At 37.0% G+C, this 25316-nt stretch overlaps 1 protein-coding gene across 1 annotated transcript in view; it reads left to right on the top strand.

The window, feature by feature from the left end:
- The window catches only part of TCEA1 (transcription elongation factor A1), a 29268-nt gene extending 6067 nt beyond the window's left edge, over window positions 1-23201 (top strand). Inside the window, exons 2-10 of the mRNA XM_075085021.1 lie at window positions 469-531; window positions 6403-6508; window positions 14382-14469; window positions 15529-15677; window positions 17537-17593; window positions 18632-18786; window positions 20659-20805; window positions 21776-21847; window positions 22887-23201. Of these exons, the coding sequence (XP_074941122.1) occupies window positions 469-531; window positions 6403-6508; window positions 14382-14469; window positions 15529-15677; window positions 17537-17593; window positions 18632-18786; window positions 20659-20805; window positions 21776-21847; window positions 22887-22895 (846 nt within the window). The 3' untranslated portion in view covers window positions 22896-23201. The remainder of the gene's footprint in view (window positions 1-468; window positions 532-6402; window positions 6509-14381; window positions 14470-15528; window positions 15678-17536; window positions 17594-18631; window positions 18787-20658; window positions 20806-21775; window positions 21848-22886) is intronic.
- Window positions 23202-25316: the final 2115 nt, after the last annotated feature.

The following is a 25316-nucleotide window of genomic DNA, read 5'->3' as shown; positions in this document are numbered from 1 at the left end:
TTGTTAAATGTGCATATATATATGTGTGCTATTGATGGACTTTGCAGAGCTGCTCAACTCCAAGTTCTTGTGTGAAAACAGGTGAGGTTGTTCTGAACTGAAAATTGCTGTTGTTGTCTGGCTTGTTTCTGATGCCGTTAAGTGAAGTACCCTTGAGGCTGTTTTCTTGAGGATGTGCGTTGGTTAAGTAGTAATTGACAGAATGCTTTAACTGGCATTGAATTATGTGGGATAAAACTTCTCTAGTCTTTGAGTGAATACTTCAATTTCTGAGTTAAGGCTTGTTAATGTTTAGAGTTTGTGAAGCAGAACATTCCTTGTCCTTTTGTTGTTTTGTGGATAAATTGGGAACTGATGGTTTGTATGCAGTCTGGGACCTTGAAGGCAGATAAGAGTATGTCGTTGGTGTTATATTTAATGTACCTGATCGCTGCTGAATTGACTTTTTTTTTTTTTCTCCCCCCCCAGGCTGGAGCACTTGATTTATTGAAAGAGCTTAAAAATATTCCCATGACCCTTGAGTTGTTACAGGTATGATTTTCTTATTGTTATGTTTCAAATATTAACTCCATAATGATGAAGGTGAAGCCAGCATGTTTGGAAGAAGATAGCACTATTAAAGTAGATTCCTATGTAGAAACTCCTTGGAGGAATCAGTGTTGTTATAGGGTAGCTAGTCTTAGTTCATGCTGATTTGGGGCACTTAAGTGTTTTCTTCCAGTAGCAAGCTCTTAAAGCTTATCTTTCTGTTTAAGTTGAAAATAGTGAATTTTGTCATGGACAAAGGGGAAGAGCTTCTTATAAATTTATCTTGCGTTCTTACTAACACAAATGTGATGTGTTTCCTTCTGTCTGAAGGAGAATGAATTTAACCTCAGCTGTTACTTACTTTTCTTATGTAGTTAGTTCTGGTTTTGGATTTTAAGTGAAGAGAAGCATAGTTCATAACTTCAGGCAAGTTGTATTTGACAGTTTCCATTTTTTTTCTACCCCACATAACTCTGAGCAGTGTATTTCTTAAGGTAATCATAGTCCTCCTCCTCCCCTTTTACTCCCCTGGCCAGGAGTGATGGTGTGGTACAATCTCTCTCACTTGCATGCATACTCTCTAATTAGGCTTATATCTACATCTCCAACATAGTATTTTATATATAATTTATAAATTCTTTCAAAAAGTAGCTCAGTGAGCTTCCTTTGTCAAGTTTCAGAGTTTGTCATGTAATTTATCAATTAACAACTTCTCTTCCAAAATGACTAGATTATTTCCAATCTCTGAAGGTTTTCAAATGGCAGAGGTAAATGTAAGACCTGGTTTGCTGTGGTAGGCGCTTAAATGGGAAGAGGCTGAAATGTAACTTTTTTCTAAGTGTCAATTAATACAGAATCATAGAATGGTAGGGGTTAGAATGGACCTCTGGAGATCATCTTGTCCAACCCCCCTGCTTGAGCAGGGACATTTAGAGCAGGGGGCACAGGAACGCGTCCAGGTGGGGTTTGAATGTCTCCAGGGAAGGAGACTCCACAGCCTCCCTGGGCAGCCTGTTCCACTGCTCTGGCACCCTCACAGGAAAGAAGCTCTCTTCTCATATTGAGGTGGAACTTCCTGTAATCCAACTTGTGCCCATGGCCCCTTGTCCTGTCATTGGGCACTATTGAAAAGAGCCTAGTCCCATTGTCCTGACGCCCAGCCTTTAGGTATTTATAGGTATTTATGAAATCCCCCCTCAGTCATCTCCTCTCCAGGCTGAGCAAACCCAGGTCTCTCAGCCCTTTCTCATAAGGGAGATGCTCCAGTCCCCTGATCATCTTGGTAGCTCTCTGCTGGACTTGCTCAAGCAGTTCCCTGTCCTCCTTAAACTGGGGGACCCAAAACTGGCCACAGTACTCCAAATGTGGCCTCACCAGGGTAGAGCAGAGGGGGAGGATAACCTCCCTCGACCTGCTGGCCACATTCCTTTTAATGCATCCCGGGCACAGTGCTGGCTCATGGTCAGCTTGCTGTTCACCAGCACTCCCTGGTCCTTCTCAACAGAGCTGCTTTCCAGTAGCTCAGCCCCCAGCCTTTACTGGTGCGTGGGGTTGTTCCTCCCCAGATGCAGGACCTTGCACTTGGTCACAGATAAGGAATTAGTTATAAAGTTCAAATCTCAAGTGTCAGTAGCAATGTCATTCTTGACGTATGCATCCCACATATTTGCAGAATAATACTGTTTGTGACAGCAAAGAGGGATTTGAAAGTGTCACCTTCATGCATGAATGAGCATGGCTGATAGAATGCTGCAACCTTCTCCCCTATGTCCAGCCTCCTTCCTTAAAAAAAATCCAAACCAACACCCCGCTGAAAATAACCCTCAAGCCCCACACAAAATGACAACAAAACCCAGAAGAACCCTCTGTTAACCTGATTCTTTTGAGTGTCTCTGTGCAGGGCTTAATACGTAGTATTTGTGTAATAATGTTTTTTGCCTTTGGAATGAAAAATGTCTCTGTGAGTTCTCCAGAAATTCTGTAAATGCTGCTATGCAAACCTGTTCTGCCTAGTGTGAAGAGTGAGACTAGAAGGGTAAAGTTTACACAGAACAGCAGAACAATTTTACCCTTGAACCATGAGGATCTGAAAAATGTACGAGTAGATGATTTATTCTTTTTTTAGTTGCAATGAAAAACTTAGTAATGTTATCAGTGGAGGAGGACTCTTAATCTTGTTAAGTACAGATTCACTCAACTGTGCCTTTTAGGGTATTTGTGTGACCCTGACTTAATTTATATAGGGTTGCGTATTAATTCTGCCCTGTTTTCTATCGTACTTGAAAGAAGCTTGTTTATTCCCATCCATATTACAGGTACTTGTTTTTAGAGTGAAATAGTATTTGCAGTAAAAGATCTTTCTTCTGTATTGGGGCAGGCACCGTATGAATTTGTAAAGATTTCTCTGTGTTACAGTAGGTCTAAAGGGATCAGGTATTTTAGCGTACTCTTGCATAGCAGATTGACTGTAGTTTAGTTAAGAAGTTTTTCTTAAGTATCCACTTCTGTATTCAAAACAGTTCCGCTGCATGAGATTGCATTTAGTGACATGTGTATATTCAAATGTATGTTATTTTTGTTGAGAGTTCTATAAATGTGTGAAGTCTGCTGTAAACTTTCTATGTTAGTCTCCCAGATTTGCTTAAACAATGGAGGACTCAGAGAAACAGTTGAAATGCAAAGTAATCATATGCATCGTTCTGGTAGTGGATCATTGGTGTGCTGATGTGAGGGAGGGTGATGAATGTGAGAAAGCAGGAGCACGAACTTCCTCTGTGTAGACTGAGATATCTATTGATGTGTTTGAACTGATGAAACACAGGACACAAGTGAGAAGCGTACATCCGCACCCATTCTTAAGCAGTTTTGAAAGCTGGCTACATTGAGAAAAGCACTGCTAGCTGATACAGTTTCATTATTCCTGTGTAATAAGAGAAGTGACAGTTTTTCCCATAACATGACTGTTGCTTCAGCCTGATCTGGCGAGTTCCTCTGAACAGTCTACAGGTACGTGGAATAGGAAGGTGTGTGTCAGTAGTCTGGACTTGTGTCTTGTGTCTGCGTGATTTTTGTCACAGAAAGCTGAAGTGGTTACAGACGATAATATGACTCTGTCACATCTAACAAGTTTTATGTAAGGGAGCAGATCCTTGCTCAGCTAGGCAGGGAGCCAGTAGCCTTCCTCACACGTGATTTATCTGGTGGTCAGAATTGCAAATCTGTTTAGCAGCCACACAGTATTACAGGCATCGTGTCTCTGCTGCTAATTGTGGGTAGCGTGCAGCTAAACAGCGAGTGAGACAGACGGTCTTTATTTTAACAAACAGGTTTTACTGGAAATTACACACATGTATGCAGAACTAGGCTGTGAGGTACAGTCCTCGTTAATGACTTCTTGCCAGTTCATTGGCGAGCCAGGGAGACCTGGGACCTGGAGATGGTTATTCTTCAGAGGCTGATTTGGCTCTGCTTTGGTCCAGGTGCTCACGTATTCTCTGTCCTCATACTCTCTTCCAGTTCAAAGCTGGTAACAGCTCTGCTTGCTTCAGTGGTTGCTTTTCCCCAGCTATGTTCCTGACATTTTCTCATTTGGACTGGTTTAGGGAAGAGTAGCTGCCGCCATATGCTTTGCTTTGGGTTCAGTCATAGGTTGCTTATGCTAATTGTTGCTCGTACCAACCAAAGGCTGCTTGGCCTACAACTTGAACACCTCAGGGGTGAAAACAGCTGCCTTAAGCTGTCTCTGAGCCTCTTTACTCCCAGAAAGCAGATGAATAGTGCTCTAGAATTTGAAGTGGGGAGGAGTGATCCATTAAAAATGCATTTTGCACAGGGTGAGGAAGGCTTTCATATATCTGCACACTTATAAATTGGCACAAAGATAAAGCAATTGCACCGGTTACACTGGGCTAGGCAGAAATACCGGAGTTTTCCCCTTAAAATGGCTGTCACAAGAATAGCCCCGGAGGCTGGGAGACTGAGGAAGTATCAAACGCTGACAGCGGGTTTGTTATTAAAGCACAGTTGTTTTGAGAATATAATGCTGATCTTTTGTGATTACCCGTGTCAGTTTGCAGGCAAATAAATTGGTAGATCATTCCTTCCCCTCTCCTTAGGAGAGGCCAGATCAAGTGGTGTATAAAAGCAAACAAATGAACTGTTTATGTACTGCCTTAAGAAACACGGCAGTTTAGACAGTTGCCATAATCTGTTTCTCATGTGTGATCAGAGGAAGAAATTGATTTATCCACTTAATTTTGAGTTTTACTTGAGTTTGAGTTTTACTTACCTAATTTAGTCTAAGTTGGTGTCTTTCCTTTTTGCTGATGAGAGTAGGCTGTGGTTGGACCCAGTTATCAGTGGAAGGTGGTTTCGGGTTTTTTTTTGGTAGATACATTTTTCTCATTCAGCTATAATGAGTGTTTTGTGGAGTTCCAAGCACATGTTATTCTTTATTGTCTGAATATAATATCCAGAGTATGTTTTTAGCATGTCAGGAGAGTTGGCCAGTACTGTTAGTCTGAGTGAGCAGAGTCCATCTTGAAACACTTTAGTTACAGGTAAGTAACCATCTGTTTTCTTTAATTCAAAATACATGTTTAGAGCTGATGCTCAGACCTGAGGTTATTTGATGTGTTTTGTTTGCTGAAATAGCTACTGAATATTTCAATACATTGCCAGTTATTTAGCACATCTATGGTGCCCACAAAAGTGGTGTGTGGGTTGTAAGGAGTAATTTACAGGAGCAAATCATTTCCATTTTTAGCAAGCCACAAAAATTTAAATTTTCCTTTAAAGGAGAAGGAAATTTATGATGAACTACTGCTAAAGTAAGTAGAATTATTTATATTTAGTGAGTCCTGTAAATAGTAAATGCAACAAAACCGAGCATCTTAAGAACAGTTTTTTAAAAAGTCATCCAAGTATGAAATGGTAATAAAATACTTACTTGTATTGGTAAACACTTCTCATCTCATGAAACTAAAAGCATGGAAATGTTCTACTTGTTGGATTAACATGTTAGTCAGAAGTCTTATAAAATGAAGCTTGTGTTGCTGCTGAGCTAGATTTGTGTCCTCATCTTCTGTGTCTTCAAAGGAGTGGATTGTAAATGAATCTCCTCTTCACTCTGTAGGTGGCAGTAGTGCCAAAAGTTTAAAGCCTGTCACAGTCTTGGCCTTTTCAGAGTAGGCTAGTCTTACCATTTCTATCTAAAAGCAGAACTCTCTGTGCTTAGGGTTTTAAAGAATTTCAGTATTGCCAAAATTATTAGTAATTTAAAACGTGGTTGCTCCCAACTGATACTGCAGCTTCTTCTACAGCCACTAAATGGGAATTCTAAGAGTATGAAGTCACTGAAGTACTTGGCAAGCTTCTGATCATGCCAAAATATAAACGCAGTCCTAGCTTCACATAAAAATAACGTTTTGAGGCTAGAACCTTTGCTAAAATTTTATATAGCGTTAGGATGTATGTATGATTTTTCACATGGTTAGATATTTTGAATGTCATACTTAGTGTAGTTAAGTAGTTCTGCAGAGCTTTTTGAAATTGTTTGGGAGCAAAAATCTTCTGATTGACTCCCCTTAATCCTCCTGTCCCACCCCTTCACCCTCCCCGGCCCCAAACTTCTCCGATGGAAACAAATGGTAATACTGTTGTATTTCTTTTTAAAATGTCCATGTTGCTAAAATAAGTTTTGTAAAGGCTTGCAGCATTTCATCCTGATATTCTTAATAAAGCTCGCCGCAAAACCAAAAACAAAGCAAAAAAAGATACTTTAAAAAAACGATGTTGAAGTACAACTTTACACATGTTTATGTGTTAAATTATCTTCATGTCACCTTTTATAGTGTATATTTTTTTCTCTTGCAGTCTACCAGAATTGGAATGTCAGTGAATGCGATACGCAAGCAAAGCACAGATGAAGAAGTTACATCTTTAGCAAAATCTCTGATCAAGTCTTGGAAGAAACTGTTAGGTATGGTGACACAAACTTTTTTCCATGCTCTTGCATGTTTTAACTGTATGCAGCCTTGGTGCAAATCCTTGACGCTGCCTTGCTTTAGATATATTTGTGCTCCTGTGTAAGTATGGAAACTTTCTGCAGTGATGTAGTTGTTTTTTACTCTTTGACTATCACTAGTGCATTACTGTGAAAGTGCATTCAGAGAAAAAGTTAATATATTTTTATTGGGGCTGGCAGCAGTAGGAAGTCGGCTTCTGTGACATGACTCATTTCTGAAGTCGTCTTGCCTGCTGTTGACTAGAGTGACTGTACTGCAGTACTAAGCGCTAACGAACCTGTTCTTGACTATTTCCTGTGTCAAATATAACAGGTATTCTGAAGAACTTGTGCAAAATCTCATATGAGAGTGTGGAGGCTTTGAAGTTTGGTTATAAAGTGATTTGTGAAGAGGAAAAACTGGTAAAAAAAAAAAATTGACTTTAAAAATCTGTTAGAACTTACAGGTAGTGAGAAATAGATCTGCACTTTCTAAAACCTTTATAGTTTTAAGCAACTTAATAATTAGTGAGTTAGTACTTTTTAATTTCCCTTAAAGCAATGAATGCAGTTAATGAAACCTTTCTGTTGGCAGGGTTTTATTCAAGGGTATTTTGTAGTACTTAATATACTTGAAAACACTTAAATCTCAAACTGTGTCCAGATATTTTTGTTCGTGCCCTGTGCTGTACTCTTTTATTTCTTTGTGTCCTATTTTAGGTAAAATACAATTTAGGAAGCTTAGAATTTCGAAACAGAATACAGTTTACGTTATTTTCTACTGATTTAAGTATTTACCAGTCTGTCTAGAAAAAATATGCTAAATACCAGCAGGTGTTAGAGTTCCCTGCATTCGAAATCAGCCTAATTTTTAGCAACTGTGAGGTATTTTATCAGATACCTTATTACTCTCATAAATGGTGTAGAAATGACTTTGTACCAGTCTGACAGGATGTGTATATAGAAATGGACAATTTGTGACAGCTCTCAACTTTTGTATTCTAGTAAGAAGCAGCAACCTCTACAGCAGACTTTTTTTTTAACCTACTTCTAGAAAGTTATATATACTTATATTATACTATATAATTATACTAATTAGGTTAGTTTTAGTAATTAAATTCAGATAATACTAGATATGGTGATAAGATACTTTTTGAACCACAAAAATTATAATTATTTCTGAGGTCACTGGTAAATAGTGGAAATAATGTACTTTTAATGTTTAAATTCCCACTTAGAACTTGAAGTCCAACTGTGTTATAACCAGAGCATAAACGTGGTAAGATACATAAGTGGAGAAATGGATTTGCATATTACCTTGAGTTACTCTAAAGACTTCTAAAAGCAGCATCTGGATTGAGTGACCTAGCTCCCAGGATATTAATTTCAGTTAAAAAAAAAAAAAAAAGGCCCTATCACAGTTTGGTTGTTTTTTTTTTTCTGTAAAGTTCAAATTTTTTGATACTGCAACTTAGTTTAGGCAGCAAAGTAGAGGAACTGCTCTTCCCCCCTCCCTGAATTCTCAGCTTTTGGGACTGCCCTAAGATACTGCTTTTTGAGGGGGGGCTAACCCTTCTGGGTATCGCTGTCCTTTGAGCAAAGGAATTGCTATTTATTTGTTGAGACAGTAAAAGTAGTCTTCTGTCTCTGAAGTCAGTCAAACTTGTCTTAATATTTTGTTACTTATAGCTGACTGATCTTTAAGGGTTCAAACATTGTGAAACACGGAGACTGTTATTCCTGCCTGAGGACCGGAGGGTGTTCATGCTGTAGAAGTTTGGAATCAGACTGTGGTGCCTGAAGGTCATGGCAGGTCAATCTGGGTGTAGGTGGCTGCTGAAAGGGGTGGTCTTGGCTTCCCTTCTGCACAGGTGCCTCCTTGTTCCCTCCTACCAGTAGTGCTCTGGGAGCTATCCAGGACGCCAGAGCTGGGAACTGACCAGTTGGAAACCAATTGTTTTGTTAATTTCTTCTGGTTTAGATTAAACTGTATCGGTTTCTTGATCCAGCCTGTTTGCAGTTACTGCTTCCGTACAAGGACTGCAGTATAACATACAGCTGGGGAAAGGTGGACCTTTCCCTTTTGATGGCTTGCCACATTCAGATTGTTTTAAGACAGTTGGGAGACTTTACTGAAGGCTGCTTACATCAGGTGAAGTCAAACGTGATGAACTTGGAAGTAAATAGCAAATATTTTACATAAATCAGAACTGAATACTTCCTTCTTGAGTCAGTGGGTGTGTGACCGGTGTTCATGCCCTAATTTTTGTTACAGGCAGATATTATTGTGTGTACATTATTGTGCCAGGTCTAGTACAGTGTGGTTGTGCACTTAATATATAAAATCAAATTATTTCCTGAAAACACAGCACTGCTTGTATGCAAAACGTACGTAGCTAAATTTTCCTTGATCATAATGTAGACGATATAATGAAGCGTAGTAGGGCAAATCTTCCACCTCTCGTTTCACCACTCGATAATTCATTAGAACTTAAAATCTCATGACTGTGGAAGATAGGGTATCTGGGCCGTGTGAAGTATGGGTGGGAATCTTACAAAGTACTCTTATTCTGTTTTATCATTAGTTTTGACTTTCTCAGAAGAATACGAAATACCATATGTTGAGCTGCTTGAGAAATCAGTTTCGATTATGCTGTTTATAGTGCATGTAAAATGGTATGGATCAAAGATGACAACAGAAGCGGACAGCTGTTAATCGTACCAAGCATTGTACACAGAGATCTGAAGTCTTTGTGAGTTATTTTTATAAATGACATTTTGCATTTAGGCAAGAATCGTTGACTGTTCAGGCTGCATGTACTGTCTAAGTTGAATGCTTTTGGAACTTACGTTTTAAGAGTGCATGGGAAACATGAGAAGAAATCAAAGTAAGGTTGTGAATCACCAGATGTGTGTGGCTTGACCAGAGCTGTGCCAGGTTACCAGTGGTTTATTCAGAGGGGTCGGAAGCTTCTGAGCAGACGGCTTGCAAGCGTTGTCTGAAGTGACTCACTGAGCTACAGTGGAAGATCACTTTCAGATGTTGCTGTAAGAACGTTAAACCACACGGCCAGGTTGGTCACAATTTACATAAGGAAGCAAATTCTGCTCTCTGAATAAAGTGCTGTTCAGTTATAACACAAGATTTGCAAACAAAGATTGTTTTGCCAAGTAGCTGAGTGTATAGAGTATGCTGTGCAGATAATGAATCTATGTGCACCCGTTTAGGTTATGAGGAGTGTTCCTTTATATTGAAAAAGAATAACAAAAAAATTCTTTAAGGAATATAACGTTCTTCATTGCAAATAATTACTGAACTCCAAGAGTATACAGTGAAAAAGAAAAGTCCAACCTCTAAATAAGTAAACTTAACTCCAGTAAGTTTATGTCCTGAACTGGAAATGCAGAATGATTGGACAATACTCTGACATTAAGTGCAAGTGTGATCATCTATTGCCAGTAATAAAAACTAAAAATGGGGCCATGAATATATTGAAATGCCTGTTTCAAAAAAAGTGCATGCCTGAGTAATTTTATTTTAAGAGAATGCTTAAGTGCTTGATGTTGTCAAGAGAAGATAACACCAGCCAGACCTCACAGAAGAGTTTTACTTGGATTACTTCATTCATACAATCCTTTGTTACTCTGAACCTGAGTTTGATTCTACTGGAGCAAGCTGGTGCAGTCTAGGGCTGTCTTACAGGTATGTTAATGCTGTCATTAGGTAAAGTTGTTCAAGGACATCTACTAACCTACTTGCTTTGCTCAAAAAAATTGTTATTGACAAAACAAGTTCCTAAATTACAGTCTAATAGTGTTGTTTAGTATTGATAAGAACACGTCTTTATAAGATACCAGGTAGAACCGAGTGCAAAAATAGTTTTAGTAGTTTCATTTCCATATCAAGTATAAGCCGTGGAAATCGCCGCTTGTCAAATGTATGTTTGGAACTGTTCCATGTACATTAGTAGATCTATAATTTGTTCGGATTATCAATGGAGAGATAATAAGACATGATGCAAATTACATCATACCGCATAGGAGGAAAAAAACCGTGTAGCAGAGTTGTTAATGTGTCATGCTCTTCTGTCACTTATGATAAAAAAATCTTTAAAAATGACACAGTTCATGGTTTTGTTGTTTATTTATAGATTTTAGATATTATTCCTCCCCATGCTACTACTGGGAAGAAGCTATTCTGATATTACCTTCATATCTTACTACATTTTGCAGAGGAATTGCTGAAAAGTGTAGGTGCTTGTGCATCTCAGGATTATTTTGGTCAGGGTCTGGAAAGTGGGACCTAAAGAATTATTAAATATGAGGGTCATCATTAAATTAATGGCTGTGCCATCTGTTACCTGTTCTCATATCTCTTGCCTTTAACTTATTTAAACAGAATACTTGGAAAACTTTCCAAGTTTTGGTGGTGATATCTGAATCAGTAACAGAAGGTAACCTACTAAATCAAATTCTGAATGCTTCCAGGGGATAACTAACCATCTTTCATTAATATTTCTGGAAAATTCTTACTTTCAAAAATTTTGTAATTTAAAGTTAAATTTCTAATTTAATAACATCTTTTTATTTTCTAATTTTTTCTTGCTATTAGCAAATGTCTTGGTTTCACTTGTAAGATAATTAGAAGAATCTATGATGAAGTATTAATGGCATCTAACATTCAGATTAATTATGTTATCTCTGGCCATATAATATTACATTAAAAATTTTGTTCTGATAACAAAGAATACTGTAATGTTATGTTTTATGTTGGAGAGATTATTTCACTGGAAAAGGTAGAAGTATCTTTCAAGTTAATTGCAAGTCCCAGATAGAAACTGCAATGCAGTAGTCAGAATTTGATAATCTTATTCCAATAGCTGATAGTCAATTCATGTTATGAGCCTGTTCTCTGTATTTTGTACCTCTTTAAAACAACATGTAATTTATATTTTATAAATATTTATGATGTTCTGTAGACTTCCTGATGTGAATCACTTGCTCGTTGAAATTTTTGAATATCTTTGACAGAAGGGCCATTTTTTCCATCTTACTTTGTTAGAATTTCTGTCGTTGGTTGTCCTTCCAATTAGTTGTCATTTTTCCTTTGCGTTAAGAGCCTGGCTGTTGAATGTAAAATAAGTCAATTAGTAGGGACTTTTAGCTTCTCACGGCTAATTTTTTTTTTTCCTTTCCCCAGAGGATAGTTGAAATGCTCTCTAGCAGGCTGCTAACTGCATTCTGTTCATTTGTCAATACAAGGTTTGTCTTACTAAAATAAAATAAGAAATCCTTATTAATGTGTGAGTTCAAGAATAAATGCTGCTTGACACTGGATCTCCTCTCCTCGGTGCTTTCCAATTTATGATCCATAGAATGAGTGGCTTAAACACTTAGGAGAATACTTTGAGCAAAGAGAATATTAACTTTATTTTCAGGTTTCTGAAACTGGATTAAAACAAGTGTCTATAAACTTCTCTAAGTGATTAAAGAAATTGTAGTTTTGAAGATGTATTTGCTGAAGATGGTCCAGTTGTTTCAGCTGCTGAAGTTTGACCTTGTTTTGAGAAACGCTTCATAGACTGGTCCACAGGTGTAGGAAGAGCGGTGCTTTTACCTCTTGCTCTATCCCCGTGCCTCCCATATGCCCTGCCCTCCGTAAGTGAAGGATGCAATCCGGGTGTTGGCGGATGTTCTCAGGTGCCTGCCTTCTCTGGTGAAATGGTGCTGGGCTAAATGGGAGTGTTCGATAAACTAAAACTAGGTGCCAGCTATACCAGAGCAATGTATTAGATGCAAAATAAGCAGGAGATACCGAGACCAGCTCTGAATTTAACAGTGTGTGCGCCAAAAAACCCCATGGAAGTAAATGGGCTGAAGCAGAGCTTAGCTCTAAGGCAGCTATGCTGCTTTGCAGAACCTGAGCTGTACCGCAAGATACCTGTTTGATCTATTGGTTTGTCATAAAGCCTCTGAAAGAAATGGTCATGTACTTAAATACTTAGGATAAATGAAATTATATGCATATTTAGAATATTAATAAAAATTATGTTGTGTAAGCATTTGTTACCATAAAGAGTAGTCATTTGAATATGCATGTAAAAAATGGGATTTGTTTTCCTTCTCTGATAACTGTATACTTAGGTGTTATAGCAAAGAACTTCTGAGATCCGTTCAGTTTTATAGCCTCGTTTGCTTTCTTAGTGAAATTACTTTTTTATAAATAATAATTGAATTTATAACTCTATTAGTATTTTTTAAAATAACACCTTTAGCTTATTAAAGACAGTTGAAGTACATCATCTACTGTGTTTAATTTTCCTTTTTTTCTTTAATGGAAGAATTTATCAAGGGTTGAATACAAAGTAATAAATAGTGGGTGAGGAAATCACTAAACTTTTAAGATTGTGAAGGATGGGGAAATATTGTGGAGAAGTACCACTGTGTGCTATCCTGTTCTGTAGGCATCTCTTTTTAGGTGCAGCTGGAGACAGGATGGTAGATGGGTGCTTGGTCTGATCCACTACAACTGTCTCTGTGGTCTCCTTTTATGATGAGTTTTTAACAAAGTGATATTTGATTTAATACCTTAACTTGAAAGTTAAGGAAAGGATAAAAGTCCTGTTCAGTTTAATATCTTTTCTGTGTAGCTTTAAATGTAAATTGTTCCTATTAAAAATAAGCCACTGTAATAATTTTCTATTGTCTAGGGGGAAAAAAAAAACCCAAACCGTCCGTGCTTGAGCAAGAGACCTGAATTTTTTTGTGTTCCATACCACCAAATGCCCCTGAGAAATATGGGGATGGGACGTTTCTGGAAATTGGGATACTTCTAGATGCTTAAACAAGGATTTAGATACCTAGTTCAGGACATGTTAGTGGGAAAGACTGAGCCTTATTGGATTTTCCCTCCTTTCCTTGACCTGTTTTTAGTTATTTTTGCAATATATGCTTATCCCAATAATATAGCATATGGATTTAGAAGCGTAATGGCAGCTTTATGAGGGTTTAGAGAGAGGTTTTCGGAAAACCGAACTGTCAGTGAGTGATGCTGATCTTGCTAGGCTTTCTCTGTAGGCAGTGGAGAGAGTTGGCCTTTCTAGAGAGCAAATCAAGGCAGGACCTAGATTTAGCCACTTTGAAATCCTCTTTACAATGGAAGGGTGTATATGTTCTTGCTAGGCTGAAGTTAAATGTTGTGATTGCCCTTTTTAATAAAGACTTTTGAATTTATTCTTTATAAAATCATCATTAAACATACCCTGTGTGTGAAAGGCAAATTCAAATATTTTAAAATGCTGAGGCAAATAATTCAAGGCTTATCACAGAAAATACTGTGTGTGTCTGGAAAACTCTTTCAAAAGCATATGAAAATGATCTCTGTATTTTTTGGCAATGATGGTAGCTTTCACACCACAGTTCTGTTCGGTTCGGTCCTTTGGTAGAAAGCCTGTGAATATAATTAAAAAGAACAACACGTGTTTAGTAGGAGCTTATATCCAAAATATGGAAGACAAACTCCAGAGACTTGATGCAGTAGCTTAAGAAGTTATTGTCTACCTCATGCAGAAGAGTTGGCAAAAATAAATCGTAAAGTCTGCATTTTCATCATGTCTTCACTGCCAGTTTAAGCAGATGCTGGACTTGAAGGACCTAAGTGTCATATTTTCCATTTGCTGGGTTGAGGAGGGTGTTGGGGAGTGGAAGGCTGTACTGCAAGAGAAGGTCAAAGCAGAGAGTTGGAGCTGATAGCATTTCCAACTGGTTCAGGAGAAATCATCAAAAATATTTTACCACTGCTTTAAATCAGTTACTATTTCTGGATAGAGTGTTTGTTTTTTATTTCCAGATGGACCTTCAACTGATAAAGATTCTGAAGAAAAGAAAAAGGAGCCTGCATCTTCCTCACAAAACAGCCCTGAAGCAAGAGAAGAAAGGTAACTAATTGTTCATTGTTATACAAATAATCTCACTCAGTATAAATGAACATTAAAGTGTTTGGTTCAAATTTGTGAGTAGAGACAGCTTCCACATTCTTTTCTGAAATGCTTAGAGTTATACAAGACAATGGTGTGTTGTTAGGGAATTAAATCCTGCTGCTCCTGAGATTAAATAAAAGATGAACGCCACAGGTCAAGGTATGGCCAGAGTAGTTATTGTTTGTTCCATCTGTCTCATCTGTCAAATAGTTCTTCCTCTCTTAATACTAGCACTGAGCTTTGAGAACTGTAAAAGAAGTCACAGTCACAGCTTTGTGGTAATTGCATATGTTAGAGGTTTAGAATACTTCTGTGGTCTGTTAGCTTTTACATTTAATAAACAATCTCACTCTGCACTTTTTTTGGTAAAAACAAAGTATATGTTATTGGAAAAATGAGCCCATGTTAATGACACTGTAGGAGCTGAAGAACATTTGCAAAATAGTATCTGCAAGCCCATTTCTCCTATGCGTTTCTGGTTTTAATGACTCTGTTTCTGGCAGCCATTTTCAAATTGAAATTCAGCCTCCAACAGTTTCTCCTGATGCAAGCTGAAAACTTTTTGGTTTACAGTTTGCAAAACTACATTAATTGTTTGTTTGCGACCATGGTACCATTTCATTACAGTAAGCAGACTGAATGCAATGCATTCACTGCAGTCCAAATGTTAGTGTGATGTATCCTTACTGGTTTTTTAAGTAAAGTTCCATGGAGGGGAAAAAAAAAAAGATTTAAAGTTAATGTATAGAAGTGAGAATTAAAACTTACAGGTCACATAATGGAATGAAATACCTGCTGTCTCTCTATTGCGTGGAATACCCTGGTGAATATTCTAAAGACACTTAAAATTTCATTGACTCTAGACCTATAAGTAGCTTTAAAAAGGTGGCCTGTGTTCTTTTTCTGGAATACCATGAAATGGATAAAGCAAAAGACCTGTGTTTTGCCCTGGAACAAATTTATTTGAGGAGGAGAGGAAAAAACATTAACACTATTTTTCTTTTTGTCTTTTTTTAGCAGTTCAAGTAGCAATTCCAGCAGCAGGAAGGAGGAGGGTAGTGCTCCCTCAAATTCTTTCATCCCTTCGTTTCCCCGGGCTCCAAGCACTTCAGATTCTGTACGAGTGAAATGTAGAGAAATGCTCTCTGCAGCTCTCAGAACAGGAGGTGAGCTTTGTAGACTACATTTTCAAGTCTGTTTCCTTCTTCCCTTCAGTCCTATTTTTCTCCTGCCCCATAGGGTAGAATAAACCCTGTTTATGTCCATTTGTATGTATGCACCCACAGGTCAGTTCACCCAGGTTGTAAGTAATGAGTAACTTTGACAGCATGGGAACGTATTGAAACACATTTTTGTTGCTGATGATACAGGGCATTTTGCGGCTTCTGTTTGTCTGATATCTTGTCTACAGTGGAACTTTTTTCAGGAAGGTTAATGCCTCCTTAATGCCTCATGTAAATCTTTCTGTGGAAGCTGCTATTGTTTTGTCTTATCTCTGAGAGTGCCCCTGTATATATGCCTACCTTTCTTACACCAGAGGTCCTGTGGGCCTTCATATTTTGTTTTCTGAAGGCTGCCTTTCTGTTTTGATTTAATCTTGAAATTTCATGGAGATACTCGCAATGGGAGTCTTGCATTGCACTGTTTTCGTGTCTTTTGGACATCTCTAAATTTCTTGACTGGTTTGGGTTTCTTTCTTTTCTCCCCCCTCACGTACACTTGGGTGTCTTTAAACTGACAAATTGAATAATATGCTAGATAAGGAGCAAATTAAGTTGGACTCCTGAGAATTACCTGAATTTTTTCTTGTAGGTGTTCTTTTCTACCAGAACTTATGACCCAGCTCCTGTTCCTCTGTTCTTAGCTTAGTGTAACCTGACCCAGTGTAAGCAGGGTTCTGAGTCATCCGTTTTTACCCTCTTCAGTTTTATTCTCTTTTAATTCACATAAACTCAGATACAGACAGTAATCAAAGCTGACTAAAGACCATGAATTTGTGGTCCTCTAGATCTGTAGTTCATAGGCTTCTAAAATAATTTGTGACCAGAAAGTTGCATATAGCATCTTAGTTTCCATAATTCTATGTAGTCTTTAATTTTAGCTTGTTTTCCAAGAACTGTTTTTGCTATGTTACTTTATACAGTACATATAAGCTGATCACTCATGGGTTGAATGCCAGTCTTGAAATAAAGTTTTTTTCTGGTTTTATGGCCTTCTGTGTGAGATTGAAGGAGGAATGGTGTTTGGATTACTCACTGAAGTACACCCTTGTTAAAATGAGAAGGAGGAAAACACATACTGTATCTAATTTGTCCTCAGCTGTCTTGGAAAGGCAGCTGTCTTTATGAGTAAGGCTTTTGGTCAGAAATGGTAAACAGTTATCTTGAGACATTTTAGGTCAAGTGTTATGTTGTCTTCAAGATTGCTGTGGTTTGTTTCTTCTAATTTACATGTTTTATGACACAGCTCTGCAACTTTTAAAAATATCTAATGTTGTTTCTGTTACTTAATTGCTATGTTTCTAATAATCTTTCTCTTGCATGCATGCAAAATCAATTGCTTATGCTTGTATTGAGTGGACTGAATGAATTGATGAAACAATAGAAAACGTTTTCTTTTCATAATAGTCTATTCTAAGCACAGATATGCTGTGGAGATGGGTATTTGCCAAGCCTATTAGAATATTTTAAATTTTTCTATATAGCAAAATGTTTTTTTTGTTACTACTTGTGTTTGCAACTAGATGTCAGAATTTTTGTTTTCTTTTGTGAAAGATTTAGGGTGGTTCTACTTTTTTAAACTTCTGTTGCTCTTCATTTCACTTATTTTTGTTCTTCCAAGTAGTATGTTAACAAAGTTTTGAAAGGATAAGCATACGGTGAATTAAACTTTCCTATACAAAAGGAATATTCACCGCAGCTGTTTCATAATTTGCTGAGTTTCGGAGTTACAAATGGGCTCCCGGGGATATAAAACATTAATGAGATTGTCAGGTTGCTAATATTTTAATACTTGTTTTCCTCAGATGATTACATTGCTATTGGTGCTGATGAGGAAGAGCTGGGTTCTCAGATTGAAGAAGATATCCTTTGTTGTACATCTATGTGCTCTAGAACAAGAGTATTTTGTAAAAGCATTGCTAATGTTAAAATTAATTAACTTGATCTATATATTGAATATTTTAAAATTTCATTTAAAACAAAAATAGCAAACTGTGTTCAACACATCAGTGCAGAAATTTAGTGTTTAAAAAACCAGCACAACCTAAATGATTTGCCTCAAAACATGTAGGAATGTGTGTAGGTGAGTGTGTGGGGTTTTTTTTTCAGTTCAGTACATTTTCCTTGCAGCAGCAATATTGTATCTTACTGGAGCATTCTGACATAAAATGCTGGGCTCTTCTATTTTATTATTTATATTTATATTTATTTTAAAAATATTTTCTTGTTAATGGTTTTAATCTTTTTCTAATATCTTGATTTCATTTTCTACAAGTTTATTTCTAAATGAATTTGGGATTTTCAGAAGGGTTGTTCTGGTAGCAGTGTTTGAATAGTTACAGAGCAGAGGCCTGGGCTTCTTTTTATTTTAGGGTTGGCTTGTTTGGGGTTTTTTTGGGGGTGGGGTGGGGGGTGTGTGTGTGTGGCTGTACTCTTAAGCATAGAAATAGTTTAAGCTTCATGATTCTAGCTTGCTAATGTCCTTCAGTAATTAGAGTCAGCCACCATTCCTGTTAAGGAATTTCCTGTTTCTTTTGCAAACCTGTTTTAAAATTCTGTTAGTGAACTGCCAGTGTTTAAATATTTGGTTTAGAAATCAATTACTCCTCAGAATGAGGTCAAGGAACTGGACATAAATTTACAGGTGACTTTTTACAATTTCAGTTGAGATCCTACTACCCAAAAATTCACGTTTCACTGACCATGTGCTAAACTAGGATTAAGCTTTGGAAGGATGTTAAGCCTGCTGTGTTGAACAGGAAAGTAGCTGTTGGTTGGGGTGGGGGGGAGGACTTGAGCAAGAGTGAAGTACATTGCTTTAGAAAAGTTGCCCCCTAAAATGAATACTTTATAGTGCTGTGTTTTACTTGTTAATATTTTGTTCCTTAAATCCAAAGCACCTATTTTTCAAGAATTAAAAAACACTGATATGAAATACAAAAATAGGGTACGAAGTAGAATAGCGAATCTCAAGGATGCAAAGAATCCTAATCTAAGGAAAAATGTGTTATGTGGGAACATTCCTCCTGACAAGTTTGCCAAAATGACAGCAGAGGTGAGTAAAGCATAGGTCTGTAACTGTTTCCCTCTTGGACTTACATCCTGGCCTGTATTAGCCATAAATATAATTCATGTAAGCTCCCTGCACTTTTGAAAGACTGTGGCTTGTTTGTGGCTTGCACAGTCTGAATTACAGGGCTGTGCTGGGGCGGAGGGAATGAAAGTGTGGTGTGTCTTGATGGTTCCTAAATATCTGATTTTGCCTGCAAGCCAGAAGGCAGGTAAGCTGTTGCGTGTAAATTTCCTGAAAGATGGTGTGGTGTACGATTTTTAAAAGGCCACATGATATATCAGTGATAGTTTAAGTTTGGGAAGATGTAAATGTCTGGCTAGTGCCTCCAAGCTGCTTACCCATTCTGGATATGTAAGTGTTAGCTTGTCTTTGTTCTTCAGATGCTAACCTATGCAAGGTATAACACTGTGGTTTCAAAGATCAGTCCCTCTCCTGTTGGCATTTTCAGCATTTATTTGAAGCTTATCTCAGATTTGACAGAATATTTCAAGTGATTTTGAAGGAAACTCTCCACAATAAAGAGAAAAAGCCATAAACTATAGGGGAAAGAAGTTAGGAGAATTTTCCTTTAAATCAAATTAAACATGTTATTGAAAGAACATTTTGGACACTTGAATAGAAATTCCCATTTAGATGCTCACTGTCTCTACAAATCAAAATAAATCTAGAAAGTCAAATGAAAAATTAGCTTTTCTGGGAGAGAAAAACAGAAGCACAGTTAACATCTGATTTCAGTTTTGTAGTTCTGCTTTGTACGTGTTTGATTCTATCCCCCCAAATCTCAGGTGTAAAGGAGTATCTTGGAGACTGAAAGAAATTATGTTTATGATCAAGTAATGAAAAATCATGATTAGCTTTACTCTAGAGGAAAGGTTTTTGTTTGTTGTTTTTCTCTCCTAAAGCTTTAAGTAAAGGTTAGCGCAAACAGGCTGATAAAGGAATGCGTAAAGAAAAGTAGCTTGTATCTTCAGTGCGTGTTTTGAGGCTTTTTAGAGATTTTTATTTCTAAAATTTCTAAATTTTGAGTTCTACATGTGTGCATGTACATATGCACAGGCATACGTACATTTTGTGTTGTCCAGTGCTGATTCTTTGTTTTAATTCATGTCTTGGATTAAAATTTTAGTGACTAAAACACCCCTTAGTGTTAAGATTACTTCTAAAGTGAAACAGCATTAATACAATATTTGCACTCAGGGTCCACATGGGATGTGGAGTAAAACTTTATTGAAGAAAAATGGAACGACTTGGTTACTGGACATCTGTATGCTAGAACTGTTTTAAAGGAAAAAGAAAATCGGTGAATCTGAGCTCTTCAGTTAATGTTTTGAAACTAAGTGTGTATGACGTCTGGTGACATCTGGTAAATTATGGCACTGATGTCTTTCTCAATACAAATACGGAAATAGTCAAAATAGCGTACATTTTTCCTATACTTACCTTCTGTAGGTCAATGAGATAATTTTGCAAGGATCTAACCAAGGGAGAGGATCTTTTTCTTCCTTTCTAGAGAACTTTTAAGTCCTCTTCTACCTTGTGTCTCTACTACATTTCTGAACTTCAGAAATACATTTGCATAGAAATGTTTGTGGGTGTTTGATATTGTAATTTTTACTGATTTTTTTCCAGCTGTGTAGAGGAAAAAAGAGAACATTTTTAAGTTTTTGTAGCTTCTGTGCTGTGAGACATCCCAACTGAAGTCTTGTAAAATCAAAAATGCGTAGAATTACTTTGCCCTTCAATAGAGTTGTTCATGGATTCTAAATCAAAAATTGTATGTACTTGCACAGTGGTAACGACTTGTTTGAAACAAAAACTCTCTAGTAAACTCTCTCTGCTCTTTGTCCATAACAGGAAATGGCAAGTGATGAGCTGAAAGAAATGCGCAAAAATCTGACCAAAGAAGCTATCAGAGAGCACCAGATGGCTAAAACAGGAGGTACCCAAACTGATCTGTTTACATGTGGCAAGTGCAAAAAGAAGAACTGTACATACACCCAGGTATGTGGTTAATTTGACTCTTTGTTTTCCTTTTTCAAAGCGTAAGTCCTATATAAAGATTGTCAGGGAAAAAGGTTTTCATGACAAAATGAACTTTTAACAAAATGCTAACAAATTACAAAATATATGAAGATAGTTAGGTCTGCTTAGGTGTGCTTACATAATGAACGTTTATTGTATTGATTTACCAAAGATTTTATGCAAATCCAAGCTGTGTATCTGTATGGTGTGAAATGTCAGTTTCTTTGCAATGCTGAGTTTTTGCTAATTCTTCTTATTACTTCTTAATAATATGGCTTTATGTGGAGGAGAGCTAATTTACTGTTTGTAATGTGTGTAAATTTTCCTTTACAGAAGGAATAAATAGCAGAAGACAATGACAGATACATAGAAAATATGTATATATATACACACATATATTTTTTTTAAAAAAATATAATATGCTATTTGATTAACACTAGACCCTGATTTACAATCATTTCTGCAACATTTTTCTATTCTAATTAGGAAATATGTGCAAGAAGGGCTTTAATTTGTTTAGCAGTGCTTCAGGGCATGTCATTTTGATCATAGGATCAGCTGCATTTATTTAATATTGTATATCACATGCTTTAAGAAGAAAACTGTTTTTCAATCACGAGAATTTTAAGCCTTTGCACCATTAAATATATGTAAAGCTGTACTGAACATGTAGTTTTACTGCAGAATCTCTTCTTAGGAGTATGTACACAGTTTCAATGCTGCAATTGATATTTTAGTGCTATTACATCTGTCAAAACAGACGTTTGCGATGGTGTTAGTCTAGACCAAAAAACAGTTTCAACTGATACGGAAAGTTAGCTTGTATTTTCTTCCAAACGTGTTTCCTTGATGTTAAACTTCGGTTGTAAACCTTCACATTGAACACGTACTAATGAAAACTGGAGATACTAATTTTCTTTTTCCGCTCTGGCTCTTGCCTTTGCCAAAGGTTCAAACCCGCAGTGCTGATGAACCCATGACAACGTTTGTTGTCTGTAATGAATGTGGAAACAGATGGAAGGTAAGACTGTTAGACTGCTCTGCATATTTCATAGCAGACAGACAGGCTCTGTGCTTAATTTTGGTTTACAGTAAATGACAAATGAGTTTCTGTTGACTTTTGGTTATTTCTTAGCCTAAATATTGTTACACGTTGATAGTACAAAACAGCTTTAGGTTAGAATAGTATATTTGACTGAAGGTGTGAGATCACGCAAGTAGGGCGGTGACAAAGGGGGAGAGGAGTCAGGACATTGACTTAGTCGTTGTGGCATTTAGTGCCATACAAAGCAGTGGCAAGCCAGTCACTCTTTCTTCATCCAAAGATATTCTAACTGCTTTTAATTTCTGCTTCGATGAGTGGAATAAGCCCTTTCAGACCTTTTGTTGTTGTTTTTTTCTGGGTTTTTTGCTACTCTGAAAAGAAGGGAGGGATAGAAAAAAGAGATGACTGCTGCCATATTCCTGTGTCAGGATAAGTGTAGGGCAGTGATAACTCAATTTAAGTATATATATATTTTTTAAGTTCAGGAAATGGGAATTATAAAAGCTTCTGAGGAACACTGGCAGTCCAGTAAAGTGGAGAGAAACTGAAATGAAGGCCCCTAAAATATACAACTTCAGATGTGATAGCATGCAATGTGAAGCATGATACCCTCATTCTATTATTATTTTCTCTAAGAATGCTGTAGCTCTGCAGAACCATGTTGCACAACATAAATTAAGATTACTGCCTAAAAAAAAATTCTTCTATGCATCTTGTTTTACACATCTTATTATTGAATGTTGTTCATTCCAAGATACCCAGGTAATTTATAAAGCTTAGAAATTGTTTGATGCAGTACCTGGAAGAGTTAATTTGTCCTTAAAACCTTCTGTAGGGTGGTGGTTACAGAAGTGTCCTTATAAAGATGCTTGAGTGAAGAATGGTTACGATATAAGCAAATGCCCAAACTAGTGATTTCCATATCCTAAGTATGGTGTCATATTTCTGTTTCTTCTTGCAAAGATTTAGAAATAAGCTGTACGAAGATCTCATAAAAATTCTTTTCTTTTGACAGTTCTGTTAGAAGAAGAAATTGTCAAGACATCTGGACCAGTATGAAAGAGGATTTTGTAATTAGCTTTAAAAACTAGGCTAAGCAGCTAGCTTCCTGCAAATGAGAGGTTTTTTTGGTTCTTTTTTTTTCTTTTTTTTTTTCTCCAAAGCAGCATACATGCCTGAAGTTAGCCTTTGTTTTGACACAACCATCACTTCCTTAAATGCCTTCCTATAGCTGGTAGTCAGTAGGGCCAGGTTGCTCAATTGTATGGTGAATGTTAAAATATTTTTTCATTTTTATAAGTAAGTTGACATTAAACTTTTACCAATTAAACATTTCGCTAATTGGCTTGGTTTTTTTTCTAACTACATGAATAATGCACTTTTTTGCGGTGTGAAACATACACACTCCTCCCATATGTATTTCCCTCTCCACATTTGTTCAGTTTTAAGAATGGAATTTGTTTCTTGCTGCTGGGTTCACTAGTTTTGCAAAGAGAAAAGGTATTTAACTTCATCTGATTACATTAAACTGAGTTCTTAACTAAATCACAATTTAGTTAACTCTCTAATTTGTACATACTGTTTCTGAATTAGGACAAAATTTGTGATCGTGGGGTTTGGAAATTTATAAGTGGATATGATGACCTCTTTTGCAGTGGTTGGTTAAGCTTGTTTATGTAACCAGCTTTGATCAAGGCAATATATTTTATTGCCCAAAGCGTGTATTTTACATTCTATCAGTAAATATTATTTCTAGGAATGTCTTAAAATTGTCGGTTAAATCTGATTTGAGTGTTAAGTTTGTTTAATGTGCTTGACAACCATGTTTGCTTTAGATTTTGTAAATAAGAAAAGGCATCGTGATGTAGGCTGTCTTAATAACACCAGCTAACCAATTCATTACGATATAAACTGGCTGGGGAGGTAATATTAAATTCACTTCATATAAATGACGTTAATTTTCTTCATGAATTGAATTTTGAGATGTAGAGTATCTGATGTCAATCATGGACCTGCAGGTGAGAGTAAATTATTAAAGCTATGGTCCATTCCATATATGGAATGGGATAAACACTGCTTGGTTAGAGCCTGCTTTTTAAGAGTGTACATGTTTAGAAGTATTTTCAAATGCACTTTCAAGGAAAAATATGTCAACATCTTTAGAAGAAATTCTTTCATTATGCCTAAGTTTATATTATTTAATTTATCAACGCCTGGTGCTGAGCAGTCCTATCCTGGAAATGTATAAAGGATCTGGGGCGGGGGGCGTAAAGGATGGGGAGAGTGTGTGCGGTTCCTGGAGAATAAATTCCTTGACTGTAAAGGAAAACCAAGATTTTCTATGTTGAATATTTTTTGTGTGATGGTGGCAATCATAACAAATGAGTTGGAAATAGTACGATGACACTTGAGCTTTGCTAGACAAGAAGTGTTTAGTAAATACTTATACAGCAAGCTTTGCCAGTCAGCTTGTGCAAGGAAGAAGTGACTTTTCTGCTAAAGGAAAAATAATTAAAACAGAAAAAGTTTAGTTACAAACATTTTTTAGGCAGAAAATTGTTCAGCATTTGAAGTTTCGCGCATAACTTCATATGAAAACATTTTAAACTTGATATGGTAGATATTAATGCCTGAATTCAGGAAACAACCTTCTTTCTGCTAACAGAATGGGTTTATTTTTAGCCTGTGTGTAGGTCCTTTGGCAGGATTGCTTTTTGAGAGTTATTTAAAGATGCGTAATTAAACACCCACCACCCCTTTCCCCCCAGTTAAGACAACAACAAACTAATGACAGATGTTTAATGTCAATTGCAGTGCTTGTTTGGAGACCTCTGTACTGGAACAAGTCCAAAAAATTATGTTAAAAATGATTGCAAACGGGGTGCCAAGTAGACCTAAATTTCCACCACTTTGCAGCATATATACAGGGCAGGCACAGGTTGGTTTGCATAGCCACCTTCATGCTGCGTGCCCTTTAATCTTTATGGCTGGTTGTGATACTTAGGAGAATTACCTTTTGAGAAAATATAGTAATTGTCTTTCTGTACTTACCAAATTGTATCTGGACTTCGTTAAAAGAACCTAATGCTACCTTATGGCTGGGCAACAACCTTCACCCTTTCTCTCTTCTGTCCGTCATGTAAAAAGAACAGTTTTTCTTGCAGTGAAAGATGAAGTCCAAGAACTAGATCCAAAAAAAGATCATAGTTGCCTAAATTCTATTCATGCTTCATTTTGGTTACCCAGATCCAAAAATAAAACAGCCCAGCAGTGAGCTTTGGGTGCACCTCTGTACAGCAGGTGCTTCGGTTTTCCCAGTTGTCTGAAGTTGTCCTCCTCTAGTGGAGAAGATGCAAAATCCGAAGGGTGTATAGGAGAAGGATGTAGAGGTGGGGCTGGGACTGTACCTCATTTCCCCAGCTGGCTGGCTTATCAGCTGAGCTAC

This window comes from Phalacrocorax aristotelis, chromosome 2, assembly GCF_949628215.1.
Source record: "Phalacrocorax aristotelis chromosome 2, bGulAri2.1, whole genome shotgun sequence".
NCBI lineage: Eukaryota > Metazoa > Chordata > Aves > Suliformes > Phalacrocoracidae > Phalacrocorax > Phalacrocorax aristotelis.
Note: the sequence above shows the minus strand (reverse complement) of the source record. Positions and strands in the feature narration are given on the sequence as shown.